General features: G+C 53.0%; 1 protein-coding gene across 5 annotated transcripts; it reads right to left on the bottom strand.

Annotated features, from left to right (window-relative positions):
• Positions 1-353: 353 nt before the first annotated feature.
• POLM (DNA polymerase mu) lies at positions 354-11,417 on the bottom strand. 5 transcript variants are annotated; one of them, XM_032758213.2, is made up of 11 exons: positions 11,139-11,417; positions 9,616-9,799; positions 8,766-8,864; positions 8,476-8,646; positions 7,645-7,716; positions 5,415-5,535; positions 3,328-3,460; positions 3,056-3,158; positions 2,708-2,950; positions 2,550-2,633; positions 354-2,301 (listed from the first exon to the last, which is right to left on the bottom strand). In XM_032758213.2, the coding sequence occupies exons 1-11, from the start codon at positions 11,324-11,326 to the stop codon at positions 2,215-2,217; spliced, it is 1,485 nt and encodes a 494-aa protein (XP_032614104.1). In that variant the 5' UTR covers positions 11,327-11,417; the 3' UTR covers positions 354-2,214. The 5 variants fall into 5 exon arrangements, with proteins under 5 accessions (XP_032614104.1, XP_032614105.1, XP_032614106.1 ...); XM_032758214.2 differs by having other exon boundaries at positions 1,058-2,354; XM_058445319.1 differs by having other exon boundaries at positions 2,108-2,301; positions 8,476-8,661.
• Positions 11,418-23,098: the final 11,681 nt, after the last annotated feature.

Raw genomic sequence — 23,098 nt, 5'->3', positions numbered from 1 at the left:
CTTTGGGTTTTGCCATGTTGGCCAGGCTGGTCTCGAACTCCTGACCTCAGGTGATCCGCCCACCTTGGCCTCCCAAAGTGCTGGGATTACAGGTGTGAGCCACCGTGCCTGGCCAACAATTCCATTTTTAAAATGAGACTTGAACAGCCACTTCACCAGTGAGGACATAGAAGCCAGTGAACAGATGTTCAACGTTATCAGGCATTAGGGAAATGAAAATAAAACTACAGTGAGCTACTGTTATGTACCTACTACTAGAAAAGCTAAAGTTAACAAATACTGAAACTATCAAGTGCTGACAGGGATACAGAGCAACTTCCTACTGTGGTGTTTTAACTTACAGGGGTGCTTACAACGCTGGTGGACTGCAAAATGACAGACACACTCGGGACAACAACTTGGCTCTTATGAAATAAACATATACTTACCAAATGACCCAGTAATCCTGTGCCTATTTACCCAAGAGAAATGAAGACCCATGTGTTACACAAAAACCTGTACATGCATGTCTGTAGCAGTACGATTCATAATCTCCAAACCCTGGAAGCAACCCAGACGTTTTTTTCTTTTTAGGCAGACTTGCTCTGTCGCCCAGGCTGGAGTGCAGTGGCACAATCTCAGCTCACTGCAACCTTGGCATCCCAGGTTCAAGCAATTCTTATGCCTCAGCCTCCCGTGTAGCTGGGAATACAGGTATGAGCCAACATGCCCAGCAAATTTTTGTATTTTTTGTAGAGATGGGGTTTTGCCATGGTGGCCAGGCCGGTCTCAAACTCCTGGCCTCAAGTGATCCACCCGCCTCAGCCTCCCAAAGTGCTAGGATTACAGGCATGAGCCACGGCATCCGGCCACAACCCAGACATTCAACACCTGAATGGATGAACTGTAGAACACCCATGGCACGGAATAAAGTACAAACTCAACATACCCAGCAACCTGCAGGAATGTCAAAGGCATTAGGCTGCGGGGAGAGGCCAGTCCAAAGGTTAAATATAGTTTGGTTCCATTTACATGACATTCTAGAGAAAGCAAAACTATAGGGATGTAGCACCGCTAAGTGGCTGAGGGTAGAGAAGCACGTGACCACAATAGGACAGCATGGGAAGTGTTCTGGGGATGGACCTGGTGTGCCCTACATGTGCAAAAACTGCACCCCAAAAGAGTCAACTTTACTGCATGTTCATTTTCAAAATACTTTTTAATGTGATGAGTGGTCTGGGAAATCCTCGCCTAACAAAGTGACTTTTGATTCAAGGCCTGAAGAAGGGGAGGGCCCTCTCCAGGTGGATGACACGGCCAGGGCAAAACCTGAGGCCAGAGTGTGCCTGGGGATATGAGGGACGTGGAGGGCACCCATGTCCAGCCCACCTCAGTGCTTCTGCCTCCGTGAAAAGAGGAGGGAGTTGGCCACAAGGGGGCCTGGGTGCATCAAATGGGAAGCTGGTGAGTCAAGCAGCTCGGGGCCAGTGGGGCTGGAGAGATGCCAGAGCCAGGAGCTATGTGTGGACTTAGGGTTTGGAACGATTAAAGGGCTCTGCAATGGGAGTGGCAGGATATGACCTATTTTTGAGACACTGTGCTGAGAACAGGCCTTAAAGGCAGAAGCACAGAGCCTGGCTCGGGGCGCTGCAGTACTGAATCCCCATAGTTGAAAATTATCTTCCTCCTAACTCCTACCCAGGCCCTCTCCCTCTCCAGATGCCTACAGCACACCAGACAGTAGGCTCCTTGCTGTCAAGAACCAAGCCTCCAGCTCATGGCTCTCAAACGCAGCGCAGGTATGCATGGTTCTCTTCTGGGCACTCTGGGTAGGGTGCCCTGCAGGAGCCACAGTAACTGCGGTGCAACTGACAGGACACTGCACATCAGGAACCACTTGCCATTCATGACTGCAGGCCCCGCCACGGCTCCACGAAGTGGGCCCCGCTCACATCCCATCCAGGACAGGAACGTGAGCCATGAGGAGGCTAAAAGCAGACCCAAGGTCACACAGCGATGAGGCTGGCACCAAGGGCTCCCACCTCACCACACCCTGCAGCACACAAGCAGGGGCTCAACTGATCCTTCAGGCACAACTGACCTCCGGCAGAGCCAGGCCCTGGCAGGGAGGGGTGAAGGTGGGGGTCGGGGGGCAGCATATCTGCCTGGAGACATTCAGTGGCCAGGTTGGGGGCAGCCCGATTTCCTGAGTGGAAGTGGGGGACACAGGCAGGCTCAGGCATTTCTCTGCTCTGGAGGAAGGTACTCGAGGCCCAGGTGTCTGAAGATGTCTTCCTCTGAAGCCGCATGGAAAAATGTCTTCTGCAACAGAAGCAGGACTTCCGTGACCTAGGAGTCATGCCACTGCTGCTTCCCTGCAGGAAGACTGAGGGCGGGGGAAGAGCCCAGCACTGAGGTGGGGTGTGCTCTTGAGGGCCAGGAACTGCGTGTGGAGACCCAGATTCAGGTCCTATGGGTTTCAGGCTGGAGGGGTCCGGGGCCATTTCAGATTGTGGGTCAGGGAGCGGACTATGGGTGCTGTTTGCTGTCCCCTGTCCCCAACAATGTACCTGCTCCGGGTCAAACAGCCCATGGCTGTTCAGCCACAGGCCCTTCTCCTTCCGGCTGAAGCGGCGCAGCTCCCGCTGGAAAAGCTGCAGGGAAGGGACTGTCCTCAGCAGGGCTGGCCCAGCCCCACCCCCAGGCGGCCCAGCGGCACACTGCCTACCTTGGAGCCAGTCCAACCGAGCAGGGCGAAAGGGAACTGGCTGATGGGTGCGACTACCAAGTCCACCCTCACAGCCTTCCAGGATGGGCAGGGCCTCGTGGATCCCCCAACAGCAGTCCCTGGAGGTTGTGGTAGGCGGAAAATGCAGAAACTTCTCTCAAAAGCGTCCATGTGGCTCTGTTGGGCCAGGCGGGTAGGGGACTCCCAGCGGCTGTGCTGGTGCTGGTGGTATAGGATGAGGCCCTGTGGGGAGAGGCGGGCGTGGCTGAGACCACCCCATGGTGCGGAGAGAGCAGGAGGCGGTGGCATTGGCCAGCGGTGGCTCTTGGGGAGCAAGGAGGCCCTCACCTGGTCCTGCAGGCGGCGCATCACTCTGGGCAGCAGCCCCGCCTCCTGACCCTCCTTGGGGTGGGTGATGAGGAAGTCCACGTCATGGCCCTGCAACTTCCCCCTGTGGGGGGCCAGTCTGACTCTGACTCAGGGACACAGCCCGCTCACTCCAGCCCCAGGCCACATCCCTTCCAACGAGTGGGAAGGCCCGCTTCAGGGTCCCCGACTCAGGTCCCTTCACTGGGGAGGGGTCTGAAGCCAAGCCAGAGGGGCACGTCGGGCCTTCTTACCTGCGGAAGCCGCCAGTCAGCGTGACAGTGGCCCCAGGCAGGGCCTGCCCCACAGCTTCCTCCACCGCCTGCTGCAGGGCATCTACATCGGACCGCAGGACTGGGGTGCTCAGGTCCTGGTGGTGCTGGAGCCCTGGGGGCAGCACCGGCCCTCCTGACTCACCCAGCCTGCCCACCACGCCAAGCCCCCATCCCTCACCAGCATGAGGTGGTCACCCTGGGGCCCCATCGTTGCAGGACCGGGAGAGGCCTCCGAGGAAGGTGAGGCTAGGGCAGGGAGCAGAATGAGATCCCAATCTAAGCATGACACTATCTTCTCTCCCCCTTTAAATATTAAACTTTTGAGACAGTTGTAGATTCACTCACAGTTAAAATAAATAGCACACGGAGATCCCATGTGCCTTTTATCCAGCTCCCCCAAAAGGTTAACACCTTGCAAAACTATAATTTTGCAACCAAATATAAGGGTACTAATGTTGATACAGTCATGCCACAGGCTATCTCTTTTGATGCCTGTTTTTCCTTATGCATAAAGCGGGACCAAGAGGTGGTAAAAGGATGGAAGATGGCTTTGCCACGACGAACACCTCACTCTGGCCTACTTCTGTTTCCTCACCTATCAGCCTCCCACACCCAGTTAAGGAGAGGTTTATTTATTTATTTATTTGAGATGGAGTCTCGCTCTTGTTGCCCAGGCTGGAGGGCAGTGGCACAATCTGAGCTTACTGCAACCTCTGCCTCCCAGGTTCAAGTGATTCTCCTGCCTCAGCCTCCTGAGTAGCTGAGATTACGGGTGTCTGCCACCACAGCCAGCTAATTTTTTATTTTTAGTAGAGACAGGGTTTCGCCACGTTGGCTAGGCTGGTCTTGAACTCCTAACCTCAGGTGATCCACCTGCTTCGGCCTCTCAAAGTGCTGGGACTACATAAAGATGTGAGTCATTGCACCCAGCTAAGGAGAGGTTTAAATGTGAGGAACACCAGCACCGGGCACAGTGAGCTCTCAGTAAATGCTGCTAACCATTCCTGACTACTCTTGTCGTAGGGAGAGGCGATCAAGAGGAACCAGCTCTGCGGGTCTCACTTCCTGTCAGCTGAACTGGGCAGTGGCCCGGGGGAAGATGTGCGAAGAGGCAGTGGAGCTGGCAGTGCCTGCTGGGCTGTGGAGATTGCTTCAGCAGAGCCCTCAACCCAAGGGAGGTCCCAGATGGTGTGGCCAGAGTGGCCAGGCAGGCCATGCAGAGAGAACAGAGGATCTGCTCAACACCTGCCACTTGCCGGCTCTCACAGGGGAGCTTACGAATTCATTCCTTCCCACTTTTTTTTTTTTTTTTTTTTTTGAGATAGGGTCTTGCTCTGTCACTCAGGCTGGAGTGCAGTGACTCAATCTCAGCTCATTGCAACTTCCACGTTGGCCTCAAGGCTTGACCTCCTCTGCCTCATGAGTAGCTGGTACTACAGGCATCCACCATCTCGCCTGGCTAACTCTTGTATTTCTTGTAGAGACGGGGTTTCACCCTGTTGCCCAGACTGGTCTTGAACTGGTGAGCTCAAGCGATCTACCCACCTTGACCTCCCAAAGTGCTGGGATTACAGGTGTGAGTCACCATGCCCAGCCTTCCTTCTCCATTTTACAGAAAATGTAACAGACTCAGAGAGGTTACGTCTTGGGCAATGGTCACCTACCTGGCAAATGGTAGATAGGACTCAAACCCAGGCCTAACAAACTCGAAAGCTGATGTTCTTTCCCCTGCTCGGTGCCACCTCTGCAGGCCTCCATGTACCAGGCACCACACTGGGTAGTGTGCCCAAGGCCCAGGCTGTCCCCGGTCACTGGTCAAAGTCTAACCACTAGGCGGACACAAGCCCCTGGCATATCATGGAAATTGCTGTGGTCAGCATCGTCCACTGAGAAAGGGCTGTGATAGATCCTGACTGCACGGGGTGGAGACCCCAGGAAGCCCACCACACAAGGCTGCCGCCAAACCCTCTGCAGCAGCCTGCTCCCTTCCCTCTAGGGAGTTGGTGCTGAGGGATCCAGAGTGCAGTTTAGGGAAGCCCAGGGCCCAGCCTCTCTGGAGGGCTCACCCGCTTTCTGCTGTTGGGTTAGTTTCTGGGGCTGCTCTCGGAGGTCATCCAAGGTTCTCAGTCCTTCCCGGTACCACCGGTCAGCAGTCCTCACACCAACCCCGAAGATCTGGGTGAAGAGCTGTGGGGAAGGAGCATAGCCCGGTTGGGCAGAGCTCTCATGGCTGGACTCGGATGATCACCGGCTCTGGGACAGTGTGGCCCATGGAGCACCATGCACCAGGCAGGCGCCGTCCCCACTCGCAACCTGCCCTAGACCGCAGGGCAAGGATTCAAACCTGGAGCCTGACTACCCAGCCTGCTGTCTCGGGGAACAAACCCACGCACACCCCTCTCCTCTCCTCTATGAAAGGGACTTACACAGCTCTAGCCTGTGATTCCAACATAACCAAAACAGTCACCCTAACACATCAGCACGAGGGGCTCCTAAGTCACTGGAAAAACCATGCCTCTCCCACCTAACAGAAGGTGGAACAAATTTCTGTGGTTCTCCTCCTTAGCAAACAGCAAAAAACAATGAGGAATTAACAATCAAAAGGGTGGATTTAGGAGCAGAGCTGGCAGGGCTGGCTGGGGCGCTCACATATCTCCCCACAGAGGGTGGGCCCCAGCCCAAGCATGTCACCTGCTTCAGGTCAGCCACTAGAGTCCCTCCCTAGGAATTCTGGATCTGAGACTGAGGGCAGGCCCACACAGTGGCAGAAGCTGTATCCTGTAGCAGCCGAGCACCTTTTGTAGCCACATTTCCAACTGATGGGAGGAAGCTGGTGCATCGCAAGAGAGGGCAAAGCCACAGTGCAGAGGGGCAGAGGGGAGGAGGAGTGGCCTGGTGATACCCAGGTCGCTGAGCCCAGTTCTCCTGCAGACCGGCCACAGCCCTCTCCATCCTGGGCTCTGCTGGCCCTCCTTTCCTTGATTTTGTGAACCAACGGTGTGGGGTGGGTCACTGTCACTTGTAACCCAAAGAATCCTGACTAAAAATGATGAGATTAACCCAATTATATTGTTAATAAACTTCTCATTACTAATGTAATTTTCTGCCAGCCTAGATGCCTTCAGGGCTGGGGCTGAGGCTGACAGTGAAAGTACTCACTAACCTCCCTCCACTTTAAGGGGATTTCATCATCTTCAGGCCCCTCCCTCCCACACTCACCATGGTGGCCCCACTCATCTGGTCCCCTGTCCCTGCCAGTGCCCCTTGCCCCTTTCCCTGCATATTTGAGCCCATTTGCCCTGCACACATTGCTCAAGTCTCTCCTCTTCAAAGCCCTCCCTGTCAATCCTGACAACATTCTGTGTGACCTCCCAAGGCCACATCCACCCAGGAAGCCACACTTCACTGACAGTTATCCATGTGGCCACCGCTGTGACACCTCCAGCCACAAAGCCAGTTGGCAGAAGGGTGTCAAAGCAGACACACCCAAGGCATCCAAAAGAGCTCAGATGGCATTTCCCTATCAGACCAGGAGTGAGCAGAAACAGAGGGAAGGTGGCCATGGAAACAGGCAGGCTGACAGCACTGAGAAAACAACATATAAGGTCCTGCAGAAGGCGGGCAAGGGCAAGCCCAGTGCGCTCAGTGGCAGCACCCAAGGGTACATTTGGTTCAGAGTGCTCTGTTTAAGATGCCACAGCATGTAATCTACTTGAGAATATTCCATCAAAAATAGTCGAGGCAAAGCAAAGTGGCTCATGCCTATAATCCCAGCACTTTGGGGGCCAAGGCAGGAGAATCATTTGAGCATAGGGGTTTGAGACCAGCTTAGGCAACATTACCAAGACCCCATCTTTACGAGAAAGATTTAAAAATTAGCCTGGTGTGGTGGCACGTGCCTGTAGTCCCAGCTACTCCAGAACTGAGGTGGGAGAATGGTTTGAGCCCAGGAAGTCAAGGCTGCCGTGAGCTGTGATGGCACCACTGTACTCCAGCCTGGGCGACAGAGCGAGACCCTGTCTCAAAAACAAAAAAAACAAAAACCCCCAAAAGCCAGATGGTGCTGAGTGATCTAGAAAATTCTGTCCTCAAAACAAGCTTCTTCCTTGCCTGTCTCCACTTGGCTGCCTTGTGCATATCAGGTGTCAGCTTAGCTGCTACTTCCTCAGCAAGACCTTCTCTGACCCCTGGGCTGGGTCAGCTGCCCCTGCTTGCCTCCCCGTGCATGGTGTGGACTGTGTTGTCATTCCCAGGGCAGGACATTCCTGGGGCAGGTCTGAGCCCCGCCCTGCGCACCTTCATGGTCTGGTACCTCTCTGAGCGCCGAACTCTCTCCACCTCCTCACACACTCCATGCTCTAGCAGCTCCTGGGGGAGGGAACAAAGCAGAACTCTAAGCCTGAGGGCGTGGGGAGAAAGAGAAGGGCAGGGAGTTAGGGTCAGGGCTGGGGGCCCAAGGACTGAGGCAGTCCCCTCCAACACCCTGCAGAGACAACTTTGTGGGGTCAAGGTCCAGTAGGACTTGGAAATGGAGACTGTGCCCGGGGAGGTGACCAAAGTTGCTGCCACACAGCTGGGAGGCCAGGGCTCCAGCCTCAAAGCTTCTTCCGGCCTGGAGTTACAACAGCTGAGATGCCAGGTAACGTGGATCATCTCTCAGTCAAATAAGTCCCAAGATACATAAACAGTTGCTTTTCAGAACATGTGAACTCAATACTACTTCATTTAAAAGCATCTTCTGTCACTATGTATTCTCACAATGAAAGTGCACTAAAGGACAACTAAACACACTGGGGCACTGAAAAGAGATGCTCACACTCAGGGTGCTCTCTTTCATTCCACTGTGGAGGGCAGTTTGGGACTAATGACAATGACAACAGTGTCACCCCTAGCCCTGCCAGGCCCCTCGCAGCGCCATTCACTGGGTCCTCTAAGCCACCCAGGGGTAAATGGCTGGTGTGCACAGGAGGAATCTGAGCACAGAGGGTGGCTTATTGAGGCCTTGGAGCAGTGTCAGCACCCACGACTGTCTGTCCCCACCCACCCCCACAGCACCCTCTGCTGTCTCACCAGGCCCCAAGGCCTCCCTACCCACCCACTCGCCCTGCTAGGATGGTAAGCACCTACCTGGACAACCCTAGAGGAGTGTTCTCCAAGGTGGGGAAGCCCCTGCAGCTGGCTCAGGGTTGTGACAGGGCTGGCAAGGGCCTTGAGCACCGAGGCTGCTCTGCAGAAGGTGAGGAGGCGGCCCTCACCGCCTTCAAAGCCCGCTGCCTCGGCCAGTGTCTCCAGAGCCTCCTGCAGGGAGGGGCCCTAGGTAAGGGGCAGGGTGGGCAGCTCCAATCCCCCAGCTACCACCCATCTGTGCCCTTGTCCCCAACCCCCGAGGCTGGCCAAGGCTCATAGAAGCAGCTTACCGAGAGGCCAGTGTTGTGGTGCGTGAGGGGCGTGGGGCGCTGGCAGGCATAGGCAGGCATCCATGCTGGGCTCAGAGGCCCCTTCCTTGGCCCAGCCACCTGGGGATGGGCAATAAACAGGTCACTGTGAGGCTGCAGGGCTGGCAGGGGAGTCAGGCCGTACCCAGGCTTTGTTTCTCCTGGGGTGTCCAACTCAGGCCCTCTGGAGCTCATGGGACAGAGGTGGGGCTGAGGGAGGCACCGCCCTGCAGAACAGGCTGTGGACGGGGCTCCTCATGCCAGGGTAGCAGCAATCACAACTGCCAGCCCTGTGGGCACTTCTGCTGCTGCTGCACATGATGCATGTGCTCCATCACCCCAATCCTCACAACCAAGCGGGCTGGGGATGCTGAGGCCTCGGAGGCTAGGGACTTGCCCCACAACCATGGCTCACAGGCTGGGCCAGGATTTGAACGCAGGCAACCTGGCCCCAAGCCCACACCTGTCAGAGGCTGGGCGCCTTATAGCATCCTGAGGACAGGCTCCTGCTAACCCATGGGTCATCCTGCTCCGAGTTGCTGTGTCATCTACTTGGTGAGGAAGAAAGGCCTGAAGAAGGTAAAAATAAGTGGACCCCAGAATTTGCACCAGTGGTGAGAACAGAAGCTGAGATGGCCTGGCCCCCCTCAGCCCCTGCTGTGGTTCCTCTACTGGCTTATAGGGGGTCCCTGGTGATCTGGGTAGAGTCTTCACTGCCCACCTCCTCTGAAGGACATTGAGGCATTGCTGCCATGTCACCTGTCCCAGCTGAGCAATGGCGTACACTAGGGCTTTCACTGTAGCCCTGACTCTAGTCTTCCACCCAGCTCACCTCCAGGCGGTGCCGGCACTCCACAGGTACAGGCTGCCCGGCTCCCAGGCTCTCTGTTAACCAGCTTATGTCCAGCAGAGCTGGCGGGGTGCAACCCGGGGGAGCAGCTGCCATCCTGCGCTCCTGCCAGCTGACGGCCTCCTCTGCTGAGGTCTCTTCCATCACAACATGTGTCGCTTCGGAGCTGGCGGAGGGAGTTGGGAGAGAAGGAGGAGGGTGAGGCCCAGAGCCCTCCCTGGTTGGCTCCAAGCCTTCATTCTTGCCGTCCCTTCAGCATGGTGAGTGACCATTCATCCTGCAAAGGTCACCTCCTCCAGAAAGCCTTCCCATCCCCTCCTCCTGGTAGATGAACACCTCCACCACTCAGCCCTCAGAACTGTAGTTCTCTGCCATGGCTATGTTCACAAGCACAGCCCAGTCTTGTGCTCTCTCCCTCCCTCTCCACCTCAAAGAAAGGAATTCCTTAGGGTCGGGACCAGGTGGTCTTCATCTAAGAGCAAGGGTTTCAGCAGAGATGCAGGAGCCTGTTTGGGTCTGAACCCCAGCTCTGCCTGCCACATACTTGTTTGGCTCTTGGGCAAGCCACGTGTCTATACTTTGATTTCCTCTTCTGTAAAGCAGAGATAACATATCTACCCTGTGGGGTTGTTGTACAAAGATAGTGCCTTGTACACTCTAAGCTGCTATCATCGTCTCCTGAGTGGGTCTGGCGCACTACTGATCCCTGATAATGTTAAAAAATCAAACACAACTGTGGGGGAATACTAGCCCCAGGTTCGTTTGCTCTCTCAACCTCCAAACTAGGGGGCACCCCCAGCTCCCTTACTCTGGGTGTTGTCTCTGTAGCCGCCATTTTTTCTCCTCTTGGTTCCCTTCCTACAGGAGCGTCTCAGTCGTGTTATTTACTCAGGCCTGAGGACAGAGGAGCCTGCGGGCTCCGGGCCTCTTGAGAAGTCAGTCTCGCTCACAGGTGGGACATAGCCCAGGCAGAAGGGCTGTCAGCAAATACGACTGCTTTTTTTTTTTTTTTTTTTTTTGAGACAGAGTCTCGCTCTGTCGCCCAGGCTGGAGTGCAGTGGCGCGATCTCCGCTCACTGCAAGCTCCGCCTCCCAGGTTCATGCCATTCTCCTGCCTCAGCCTCCCGAGTAGCTGGGACTACAGGTGTCCGCCACCACGCCCGGCTAATTTTTTGTATTTTTAGTAGAGACGTGGTTTCACCGTGTTAGCCAGGGTGGTCTCGATCTCCTGACCTCGTGATCTGCCCGCCTCAGCCTCCCAAAGTGCTGAGATTACAGGCGTGAGCCACCGCGCCCGGCCTACTGCTTATTAATTACCCCTGACCTCTGGTTTTGATTCTCGCAGTGATCCTTTAAAACACGCCTGGCCCTAATTAATAGCACCCTTTACAGAAGAGGAGATGGAGGCTCAGGGAAAGGTCACAAGACCACGAAGTGCCACAACAAACTTAGAATCCAAAACCACAAGTGCCACGAAGACCTCGCCGCGCCGCGCCGCCCCGCACCTGCAGGCGTCAAGGACGCGGAAGCCTTTGGAGCGCGCCAGGCGTGTGAGGAAGGCCCGGCGGCTGCGACCCATGCGAGGCTCGACCAGGTAGATGGCGACTCCGGGGAAGCGCGTCGAGGGCGGCGTGGAGGAAGCGGCATCGTCGCTAGGTGACCCGACCCGCTCTCGCCGCCGTTTGGGGAGCATTGGGACCACAGCCTCCAGCAGCGCGGAGGGAAGGCAGAGAGAAACGCGAAGCAAGACGGCAGGAAGCCCCAGTGAGGCTGACGGAAGCGGGCTGGCGGGCCGCAGGCTAAAGGAGGACGTGGCCCCGCCCTATGCAAATGAGGCCTCTCCGTGGGACTCGCTACTTGGGCCAGTCGGAGCGCTGGGGAGGGTCCGGGCTCCTACAGGATTGGGTGTCCCGGCCGCTCCGGAAGACCCGCCTCAATGCAAATAACAGCAGAGGACCCGCCTTTTATTTAAATTAATATATCGGAAAGCGCTGTTGGGCCCCATTGGCCTCCGGGAGGAGAGGCTGGGCTGGAGCGGGGCGGGGAGGGTGTTGGAGGGGGTGGAGGAGGCGGGGTCAAGGGGGCGTCTTCGGCTAGTGAGGGTGGACTGGGACCTGGGCCCTGGCGGAGCGGGGTGGGCTGCGTCCTCGGCGCCGGGGCTGGGTCTAGGGTTGAGCCGGCGGCTCGGGGGGGACGCGTGCGGGCCCTGCCCGATCCCTCTGCGCTCGGGACTGTCACACGGAAGCCGGCGGGCGCAGGACCGACACGCTGGTCTCCAATTCGCTGGTGGGGCGGTCGCTTCAAACACGCGGGAAGATTTTTCGGTCGAATGGCATTAGGACAACTGGCGGGCCATTTGGAAAAATAGAAGTTGGTGCCTTTCCTCATTCCTTAACACCAAAATAAATTCCAGATGGGTCAAACATTTCCATCTAAAAAGGAAACCAAAAACGTACTGGAAAGAAGTCGGTGAATGTTTTTATGATCTAAATATCACAATAAACTTGGAAACACTAAAGGAAAAGAATGATAAACTGGACTACAGACAAATTTTAAATCTGATTAAAAATTAAAGTCAGAAGATAAACTGGGATAAAGTGTGAGATATTTTGGAATTAAGATTATCTCATGATAATCTTATCAAATTGTCCATAGATAAAAAGACAATAATTTAATAGAAAAATTAGCAAAGAAACTCATGTAGATGATTCTCAGAAGAAATCCTGGTCAGTAAATTTATGACCAGAGTGCCCAACCTGTCCAGTAGTTACAGAATACCTAAATGAGAATATCTTCAGTTGTGGGTTTATCAAACATTCAAAAAAATTGACCACACATGTTGAAGGTGCGAGGGAATTGGCAATCTGTAGGAGGGACTGTGGAAGCCAATAACCACATCCAACAAAATGAAAACAAAATAACACACATTGATCCAGCAATTCCTTTCCCAAGATTGGGATTGCATTGAATCTATAGATCAAGCTGGGGAAATCTGATGTGTTGATAATATCAAGTCTTCTGTCTATCTTGTTTAGATATACTCCATTTGTAATCTCTGTTACGGTAGTGTGTCACTGCTCAGCCTAACCAATGGGACACGCCAGATCAGATGCAACCCCCTTTCTCATGCCTCTCCTCATCACTGCCCCATCGTCCTCAGTCTTGAGCCCCAGACTCCCTGAGCACCCATCCTTTTTCTTTGGCCCCTCTCTGACATCTTTAGTGGGCTGGCTCTTCCCTATCTCTGCACTCAGAGCACAGGGCTGAGGGGAGTGGGGGAGGTGGCTCAGCCTGGGCATCCTCTTGACCTCCTACACCATCTCCCAGCCTCCTAATTCATCTACCTCTTCAGGGCTGTAGAGATTCCTGGGCCTCAGGACCCACATACAGAAGCCAGGAGGCCTGCGTATGGTCCCTCTCTCCCCATCCTCCCCTTGTGCCAACAGGGATAGGCAGGCTCTAAGGGTCTTCATCTGTGGATCTGGCTCTTACCCTTCTCAAGGAGGAGGCTCTGCCCAAATGTCCCCTGAGCAGATCCCTCTAGCTGTCTAAAACCATTTCCATTCCTTTTAATGTTCTCTGTCTGGCCAGAGCACCTGGGCTCCCCTTGGAGCCCTTGTTCTCTCCTGGGAAGGCAGAGGCAGTTTTTAAGTCTATCAGACCTGAGTACTTAAAACACTGGGCAACTGTGCAAAAATGTTTGTGCAAGAAATCTCATCCAAATGACAGTGGAAGAAACTGCCTAGCTTAGAAATCAGCCAAGGCCCTCTGAGTGGTTGCTGCAAAGTGTCTGCTAGGACAACATGGGGCTGAAGGAGTCATGAAGATTGGCCAGTGGGGGCAAGAAGGGGTGAGGAGGTGGGGAGAGAGAAGGACTTGCCTGTTTTGCAGGACGAAGATGTGCCGTATACCCAGGGAAAGGTGGCCTGCCATGGAGGTGAAACCGCCTTTGCAGAATTGTAAGTCATGAGAGAAATCTAACATGACTGACTCCCTCTTGCTTCTAACCTCACAGGCTAAATTGGTTTTCTTATTTCTTTTTTTTTTCTTCTTCTTGTAGTGCAGAGGCCAACATAACTATGAGAGGAATTTAGTTTATAGTTAAAGGCAAGAAAAACTGACCCCCTCCTTGTTTGGAGATTGAAACCACATTCATAAGACAAGGTTAGAATTGTGGTGGGGCCTGAACTTTGCTAAAGAATGGGCATAAACCGCTACCTGCCGTTGCTCACTTAGCTTGCTTTTCTATAATGCTTACTGCCCTGGAGTCACATAGCCAGAAATCTCAAGATTTTTAACTTCTCCAGCTGCTCATATAGAAGCCGGGCACAGTGGCTCACACCTGTAATCCCAGCACTTTTGGAGGCCAAGGCAGGTGGATCACTGGAGGTCAGGAGTTCGAGACCAGCCTGGCCAGCATGGTGAAACTCTATCTCCTAAAAATACAAAAAAATTATCTGGGAGTGGTGACACATGCCTGTAATCCCAGCTACTCAGGAGGCTGAGGCAGGAGAATCGCTTGAACCCGGGAGATGGAGCTTGCAGTGAGCTGAGATTGTACCACTGCACTCCAGCCTGGGAGACAGAGCACGACTCCATCTCAAAAAAAAAAAAAAAAAAATCACTATTACGAAACCTAAAGAACTTTGAGATATTTTCTAGATTTAGAATTTTAACAGACCAAGAGACACCACCTGGACCTGTGACCCACACCAGGAAACTGACTCAGCTGCTTGAAGATAGTTTTGACACCTCTGTGATTTCATCCACTGCCAATCAGTTGTCTCGGTTCCCTAGTCCCCTGCCCGCTGAAGCACCCTTAAAAACCCTAGCCTATGAATTCTGGGGGAGGTGGTTTTGAGAATTATCTTTCATCCTCCTTGCTTGTCTGGCCCTGCAATTACGAAACTTTCTCTGCTGCAACAGTGTCCCCACTGGAGAACATGGCGAGGGGGTGTCCCTGCTGGAGGATGGTTGGGGAGGGGGTCCCTGCTTGAGGATGTGGGAGGTATACCTGCTGGAGGAGGGGTGAGGGAGAGTGTCCCACTGGAAGATGGGAGTGGGGCACAGTGGGGAGCCATACTAGGGCCAAGAATATCCCCAGGACTGGATGTAGCTTTTGCAGCTTAAACAAGAGGCATAGTCACAAGGGCAGGTTAGGACTTGGGTGTGTCCAAGAGGCACTTGGAAGGAGTTGCCCTTCCCAGAGGGTGGCCCTTGAGCTATGGAAGAGATCCCACTGAAAGGAGATGGTTAGATTATCTCCTGCACGTTGGAAATTGTCTTTGAGTTTCCATCTTCAGTGGGCCTGGTTTCCCTGTACTGGTCTGTGGTGGTCACTGTGGGAAGGCAGTGAGGAGTGGGTCTGGGGAGGGAGAGGGACTGCCACAGGGGCAGCAGTGGCCACCCCCCACAGGTCCAGACCATCCCCTCTCCAGAGTACAGTGAAGCAGAGTACACCTAAGAGCTCCAAATAATACTTATGCCCAGGCCCCTCCCCAGATAATCCAGTTTAATCGGTCTGGATATGGCTTGGGCATTGGCATTTTATTATTATTAATTTTTTAGAGGCAAGGTCTCACTCTGTCACCTAGGCTGGAGTGCAGTGGCACAATCACTCCTGGCTCTTGTGCTCAAGTGGTACTTCTACCTCAGATACCTGAGTGGCTGGGACTACAGGCATGTGCCCCATGCCTGGCTAATTTTTTTAAGTTATTTTTTGTAGAGATGGGGGTCTCACTGTGTTATCTAGGCTGGTCTCAAACTCCTGGCCTCAAGCAGTCCTCCCACCTGAGTCTCCCAAAGTGCTGGGATTACAGGCGTGAGCCACCAAACCCGGCCAACACTGGCATTTTTAAAGCTCCCCAGTGACTGTGTGGCCAAGGTTGAGACTCACTGCTCTAGAGGGAGGGGACCTTTCAGGGGGACGGAGACCCTGACAAGAAGTTTACGTGTATAAAAGTAAGAGCTGAGAACCACCTGAATATCCAGTGACCAAGAGCTGGTGGAATAAATGTTGCTGTGTTCATACTGTGGAATATTATGCAGCTATTAAAAGTGATTCTGTGAAGTTTTACTCTTAATCACCCAAAACTGTAAACACTCCAGATGTTCTTGACCCAGGGAACGGCTTCACACTGGTGTGTGCATCCCATGGAATGCTAAGGAACATTGTGATGAAAGGAACCAGTAATACAGCAGCTTGGGTGAGTCTTCAGTGCCTCATGCTAAGTGGCAGGAGACACATATGCTCTGATCCCACTTATATGACAACTCGGAAAAGGCAAAACTATAGGATAGCAAACAGACCAGTGATGGGCAAGGCTGGGAGCAGGAGTCGACAAAAAGAGTTTGAAGGCATTTGGGGGTGATGGAATATCCTCTATCTTGACTGTGGTGGGAGTTACAGGTTACAAGACTGTGTTTGTCAAATTCATAGAATTATGAACTGAAAAGGGTGAATTTTACAGTATGGTAACTATACCGCAATCAGCCTGACTTTTAAAAACTGGTGCTGGCTGGGCGCAGTGGCTCACGCCTGTAATCCCAGCACTTTGGGAGGCCAGGGTGGCAGATCACATGAGATCAGGAGTTCGAGACCAGCCTGGCCAACATGGAGAAACCCCATCTCTACTAAAAATACAAAAATTAGCCGGCCATGGTGATGGGTGCCTGTAATCCTAGCTACTCGAGAGACTGAGGCAGGAGATTGCTTGAACCCGGGAGGTGGAGCTTGCAATGAGCCGAGATCACGCCATTGCACTCCAGCCTGGGTGACAGAGCGAGACCCCATCTGAAAACAACAACAACAACAGCAACAAAAAACTGGTGCTGTATGGCCATATTCAGTGGCACGAGAAGATTTGACATGGTTACCTGATGAAAGCAGACAGCTGTATGTATAATGTGAGGCTATTTTTGTAAAAACACACATATATATGTCGTACGTGGAAAATAGAGGCGCAACAAAGCTAAGCAAATGTTTGCAGTGGTTAGTGGAATTGTGGGTGATTTGAACATTTTTCATTTTGTTCATACTTTCTAAAATTTCTACAGAGGGCATGGATTGCTTGGAAGCAGGCAGGGAGGGAAGGAACATAAGTTTTCGTTCTCATTTTGTGGACGAGGAGCCTCTGTCTGAGCGGCAGAGCCAAGACACACACCCGGCCTCCCCTCCTGGCTCTGAGTCCAGAGTTCTCTCTGGAGACGTCCACGGTGCCTGCTCAGCCTGCTCCGAGGCCTCCCCTAGGAGTACAGGCCCAGGGAATGCTGTGAGAGAGGGGAGGGTGAAGGCAGGCCTGGGCAGCAGTGGGCAGGGCCCTGGCCTGGATGGGTGGGTGGGTACCACAGGCTGCTGTCAGGAAGTAGAGACCTCAGCCCTCTGTTTTGGGTGAGCTGTTCCAATAAACTTGGCTTAGGGATTCCCAGAAGTCCAAGTCCCCAGCCTCCTGCTCCCTCCTCTGACACTGCCTCCCAGAAAGTCAGGAGGCTGCACAGCCACCCTTGTGGCGGGACACCTTTTGGCCAGGCTGGGCCCTTTCCGCTGCCCTGAGGCTGCAACCTCCCTCCCTGCTCCCACCTAGCCATGGCTATTCCTGCCCATCCCTTACTTATGTTTTCAATTATTTTTGCCCAGATTGAGTTTGCATTTTTCCAAGATGAATCTCATCTTGCTGTTTCCTGTTCCCACTTTCAGCTCTAGACGTCCCTCGGGGAGATACCTCAGTGCCCACGACCTTTGCACCCCCCCTCCCCGCCTCGCCCCCGCTGTGGCGCACCTCTCTCCAAGCTCCCTTTGGTGCTGTTTCCACCCGTGTGCGTTCTGTCCAGAGGCCTGTGGGGACCAGGACATGGCCCTGCTTGGGGTCCTGCCCCTGCTGCCCTGGTTTCCTCCCTCCCGTGGGCTGCTTGCCAGCAGCATTTGGGAGAGTGTGTGGCCAAACTGCTGATGCTGCTGGCCCTGAGCTCCTGAGGGCTGTTGGCCCCAGCAGTGCTGGCCCTGGGCCTTCTCTGATCTATTCCTGCACATTACTGTAGCTAAGAGTAACCTGGTATATTCGTATCCCATGACTGCTGTAACAAATTATCACAAACTAGATGGGTAAAAACAATAGAAATTTATTCTCTCCCAGTTCTGGAAGCTATAGTCAAAACTCCAGCTGTCAGCAGGGCCGCCCTCCCTTGAAGGCTCTAGGGGAGAATCCCTCCTCCCCTCTTCAAGCTGCTGATGCTCCTGGTGCTCCTTGGCTTGTGGCAGCATCACTCCATCCTCTGCCCCGCCTGCAATGGCCTCCTTCCCTCTGGGCCTGCTCTGTATCTGTCTTCTCCTTCTCTCTCTCTCTTTTTTTTTTTGAGATGGAGTCTCACTCTGTCACCCAGGCTAGATTACAGTGGTGCCATCTCGGCTCACCGCAACCTCTGCCTCCCAGGCTCAAGCGATTCTCCTGCCTCAGCCCCAACCAGTAGCTGGGATTACAGTTGTCTGCCACCATGCCAGGCTAATTTTTGTATTTTTAGTAGAGACAGATTTTCACCATGTTGGCCAGGCTGGTCTCAAACTCCTGGGTTCAAGTGATCCACCCGCCTCAGCCTCCCAAAGTGCTGGGATTACAGGCATGAGTCACCATGCCTGGCTGTCTTCTCCTTTTCTTATAAAGACACTAAGACACTAGTCATCGGATTTAGGCTTTTTTTTTTTTCTTTTTTTGTCATCCAGGCTGGAGTGCAGTGGCACAATCATAGCTCACTGCAACCTCATACTCCTGTGCTCAAGTGATCTCCAGCCTCAGCTCCTGAGTAGCTAGGACTACAAGCGTGTGCCACCATGCCTGGCTAATTTTTGTATTTTTTGTGGAGATGATGTCTCACTATGTTGCCCAGGCTGGTCTCAAACTCCTGGCTTCAAATGATTCTCCCACTTTGGCCTCCCAAAGCGCTGGGATTACAGGCATGAGCCACCTTGCCTGAAAGACCATCCCAACTCAGGATGATCTCATCTCAAGATTCTTATTTTGTTTTCCTTTTCTTTCTTTTCTTTTCTTTTTTTTTTTTTTGAGATGGAGTTTCACTCTGTCACTCAGGCTGGAGTGCAGCAGCATGATCTTGGCTCACTGCAACCTCCGCCTCCCACGTTCAGGCAATTCTCCTGCCTCAGCCTCCCAAGTAGCTGGGACTACAGGCACATGCCACCACGCCCGCCTTATTTTTGTATTTTTAGTAGAGACAGGGTTTCACCATATCAGTTAGGCTGGTCTTGAACTCCTGACCTTGTGATCCACCCACCTCAGCCTCCCAAAGTGCTGGGATTACAGGCGTGAGCCACCATGCCCGGCCAATATTCTTATCTTAATTACACCTGCAAAGACCCTTATACCAAATAAGGTCACATTCTGACATTCTGGGTGGAAATGAATTTTGGGGGGCTACCATTTAACCCGCTGGCCTGAGCCCCACTTTGCCAGGGATCAATTCTGGACTCTGTGACCTGGGGCAAGTGGCCAGCCTTTCTTTATTTGTGTAGACCCATCAGAGCTGTGGGATTCGTATTTTTGACAGTAGATGTGCTAGTGGCTTGCCTGGGACCTAGCTGGTTATACAACAAAAAGAGACGCTTTATTTTTGAGAAACCATTACTGCCTTTTAAGGAGTGTGTGCATTGCCGCTTGCTGGATGGGTTCCATATAAGAACCGGTGGTGGCGGGGATGGTGGGGAGAGGGTAGTTGGAAGCCTGGGACAGGACTCGGAGTGGGAAGACTGGGCCAGAGGTCCAGAGAAGAATTCCCAGCTCCCTGCCAGGAGATTTGGCTGCAGAATTCCCTATGGAGGAGCAAAGTGTCCTTAAAATGAAGGCTGTTTGGGTTCATCTGTTTAACCAGTCCAGGCTCAACCAGCAGTTCAGGTATGGCTGGCAATGGTGAAGGGTCTAGGGGGCTAAGAAGGCTTACGAGAAGAGGGATGTTTGCTGACCTCAACTCTACCACAAGGTGACAAAATTGTCCACTGTTTCCATCATGAATTATTTCATTTATGTTAAGGGAAGACTATAATGTCATTACATTCCTGGATAAACAGACCCAATGTCATTTATTTAGTATTTTCCCATTTGCCACTGTCATTCTTGAAATAAAACAGATCCAAACATGGGGAGTTCCATTTATTAGCACCAAGGAGAAGACCTGGGCTGGAAAGTTGCTGGAAGCCCCATGGCTGTCATGGATGCTGGTTCTTGGGATGGAGAGTCCTGAGAGGCTGGACGTGCTGCCTGGTACACAGAAGGTCAAGGAGGAAGGAGGGGTGGAAGCCAGGAGTATGGCCATGGAGGGAGTCTCCAAAGTCCTAGTCAGGGGTGGAACCCAGACTGGAAGTTGGGGTAGAAGACAGGTATGGGAAGTGACAGCTGCTAACATTTATGGAGGGCGAGAAATAGGCCAAGGACCTTGCTAATTATTTTTTATGCTGTATTTTTGTTCTTTTTCCAGTTATATGGAATTGGCACTACGGTCATTTTTTTCCATCTTACAGATAGGGAAACTGAGATTTTGAGCTAAAATAATGTTGCCAAAGTAGTCACACTCATAAGAGGCAGAAATGTGATTTAAACAGTGGATGTTTGACCACAGAGCCATCCTCCTAACCATTCACCCAACAAAAGTGTGTTGAGGCACAGTGGCTCACACCTGTAATCCCAGCACTTTGGGAGGCCAAAGGGTGTTGATTACACGAGGCCAGGAGTTTGAGACCAGCCTGGCCAACATAGCAAAACCCCATCTCTACTAAAAATACAAAAATTAGCCGGATGTAGTGGTACATATCTGTAATCCCAGCTACTCGGGAGGCTCAGGCACGAGAATTGCTTGAGCCTGGGAGGTGGGGTTGCAGTGAGCCGAGTTCACACCACTGCACTCCAGCCTGGGCAACAGAGTGGGACTTTGTCTCAAGAACAAACAAACAAACAAAAAGGTGTGTTGTGTGCCTGGCTTTCTTCTAAGTGCAGGAGGTATAGCAGATAAGACATACAGAAACCCCTGCCTCATGACATTCCTGTGGGGCAGGACAGACAATTCCCTAGGGAGGACACGGCCTATTCTGGGTGTGGTTGGTCATAGCAAACATGGCTGCAGGAGTCCCTCCCATCTGTGACCCTTCCGCAGACTGACTTTGATGCTTCCCCCAGCAAGAGATGGGGTTAGGCCTCCCCTTGATTCTGGGCTGGCTCTGGGACTTGCTTTGACCAACAGAATACAGCAGAAATGACATCTTGGCACTTGTGGGCTTAACCTTGCAAGGGCTTGCAGCTTCCACTTCTGCCTCTTGGAAGCTGCTGCCATGTGAAAAAGCTGGTCTGGTCTGTGGGTGCTGAGAGGCCACATGGACAGAGGACTGAGGTGCCCAGGTGACAGCCAGCACTGAGTCCAGCTCTCTGCTGACCATCATTGCATGGGAGACCCCAGCTGACACCGTGTGGAGCAGCCAATTCACAGAATCATGAGGAATGCTCTCTCACTGCTGTTTGAAGCCATTCCGTTTTGGGGAGATTTGTTACACAGCCATGGATCACTGGAACGATGGTGAGAACGGCCAAGTGCATGGGTAGATCCAAAGTCAGGCAAGGGGAGGGAGTGCCCAGGGCTCACCGAGAAGATGACATTTGAGCAGTGACTTCATAGAGACAGGAAAGAACGTCCTCAGTGACCAAGGCTGGGCCTGGCAGGTTTAAGGAAGAACAAGGAGCCTGAGCAGCTGAAAAGTGGGGCCAGATCTCGGGGTGCCCCACAAGCCACTGAAAGGACTGTGATGGGGAGGCTCTGAGCAGAGGCGGGTGTTATTCCACTCAGTTTTTGTTTTTGATTTTTGAGACAGGGTCTGGCTTTTTCACCCAGGTTGGAGTGCAGTGGTGCAATCTCAGCTCACTGCAGCCTCGAACTCCTGGGCTCAAGTGATCTTCCCACCACAGTCTCTCATATAGCTAGGACTACAGGCGTGTGCCACCACACCCAGCTAATTTTTGTATTTTTTGTAGAGATGGGGTTTCACCATGGTGCCCAGGCTCAAGCAATCTGCCTGTCTTGGCCTCCCAAAGTGCTGGGATTACAGGCATGAGCCACTTTGCCCAGCCCCCAATCAGCTTTAACAGTAGGGGCCAGGGCCAGGGCAGGGAAGCCCCTCTAAGAGGCTACTGCACTGACTCAGGTGAGTGTGGACGGTGATGAGACCAGGTAAGGAATGCTGGCTTCTGACTGTGAAAGAGAAAGAGGCGAGGATTGACTCTGGCAGGGGAAAGGCTGGAGTTACCACATCCTGAGATGGGGCCACCTTTGTGGAGGCTTAGGAGTGTGGCTCTAAACAGGTGACCCTGAGACCTCTCTAGAAATCAAGGGAAGATGTTGAGGATCTGACCTGGTTTGCATGTTTGTCCCCTCCAGGTCTCATGTTGAAATGTGATCCCCAGTGTTGGAAGTGGGGCCTGGTGAGAAGTGTGTGGGTCATAGGGGTGGATCCTCATGAAGTACCCTCCCCACTGGGGTAATGAGCTCTCACTCTAAACAGATCCGTTTGTTTAAGAGCCTGGAACTTCCTCCTCTCTCTCTTGCTTCCTGTCTAGCCATGTAATGTGCCTGCTCCCCGTTCGCCTTCTGCCACAAGTGGAAGCTTCCTGAGGCCTCATCAGAAGCAGATACTGGCTCCTTGCTTCCTGTACAGCCTGTGGAACCATGAGCCAAATAAACCTCTTTTCTTTATAAATTACCCAGCCTCAGATATTCCCTTATTGGAATGCAAAACAGACTAACACAGGATCCAATTTGACAGAAGAGGCCAGCACCGTGGGAGTGGTGTGGACTGCAGCTATAAACGGGATTGTCAGGGGCAAGGAGGTCACCAAAGGAGGGGTGCCCTGCAGAGGATGTGCAAGAACTGAGCCCAGGGCCTCCCGGAAATTTAGAGGATGGAGACTGAGAGGGGCGGGGGGAAACCTGGGTCAGGTTGGAGTCTTAGAGACCAAGTGGAAAGGCTTCTAAAGAGGAAGGTGTAAGCAACTGTATCAGATGTTTGATGGGTCACCTAAGACAAGGACTGAGAAGTGACTGGTCCCTGGAGGCTTGACCAGACAGTTCTGCTGTTAGGTGGGGGCTGGAAGGAGCCTCCTGCCCTTGAGGTGTCCTTAGGAGCATGGCACTCCTTCTAACCTCTTTTTTTTTTTTTTTTCTTGAGACGGAGTTTCGCTCTTGTTGCCCACCCAGGCTGGAGTGCAATTGCGTGATCTCGGCTCATCGCAACCTCTGCCTCCCAGGTTCAAGCGATTCTCCTGCCTCAGCCTCCCAAGTAGCTGGGATTACAGGCATGCGCTGCCACGCCCGGCTAATTTTATATTTTTAGTAGAGATGGGGTTTCACCATGTTGGTCAGGCTGGTCTCAAACTCCTGACCTCAGGTGATCCGCCCATCTCGGCCTCCTAAAGTGCTGGGA

This window comes from Hylobates moloch, unplaced genomic scaffold (genome assembly GCF_009828535.3).
Source record: "Hylobates moloch isolate HMO894 unplaced genomic scaffold, HMol_V3 SCAFFOLD_1, whole genome shotgun sequence".
In the NCBI taxonomy this organism is placed as follows: Eukaryota; Metazoa; Chordata; class Mammalia; order Primates; family Hylobatidae; genus Hylobates; species Hylobates moloch.
The sequence above is the reverse complement of the archived record's forward strand: the minus strand, read 5'-3'. Positions and strand labels throughout refer to the sequence as shown.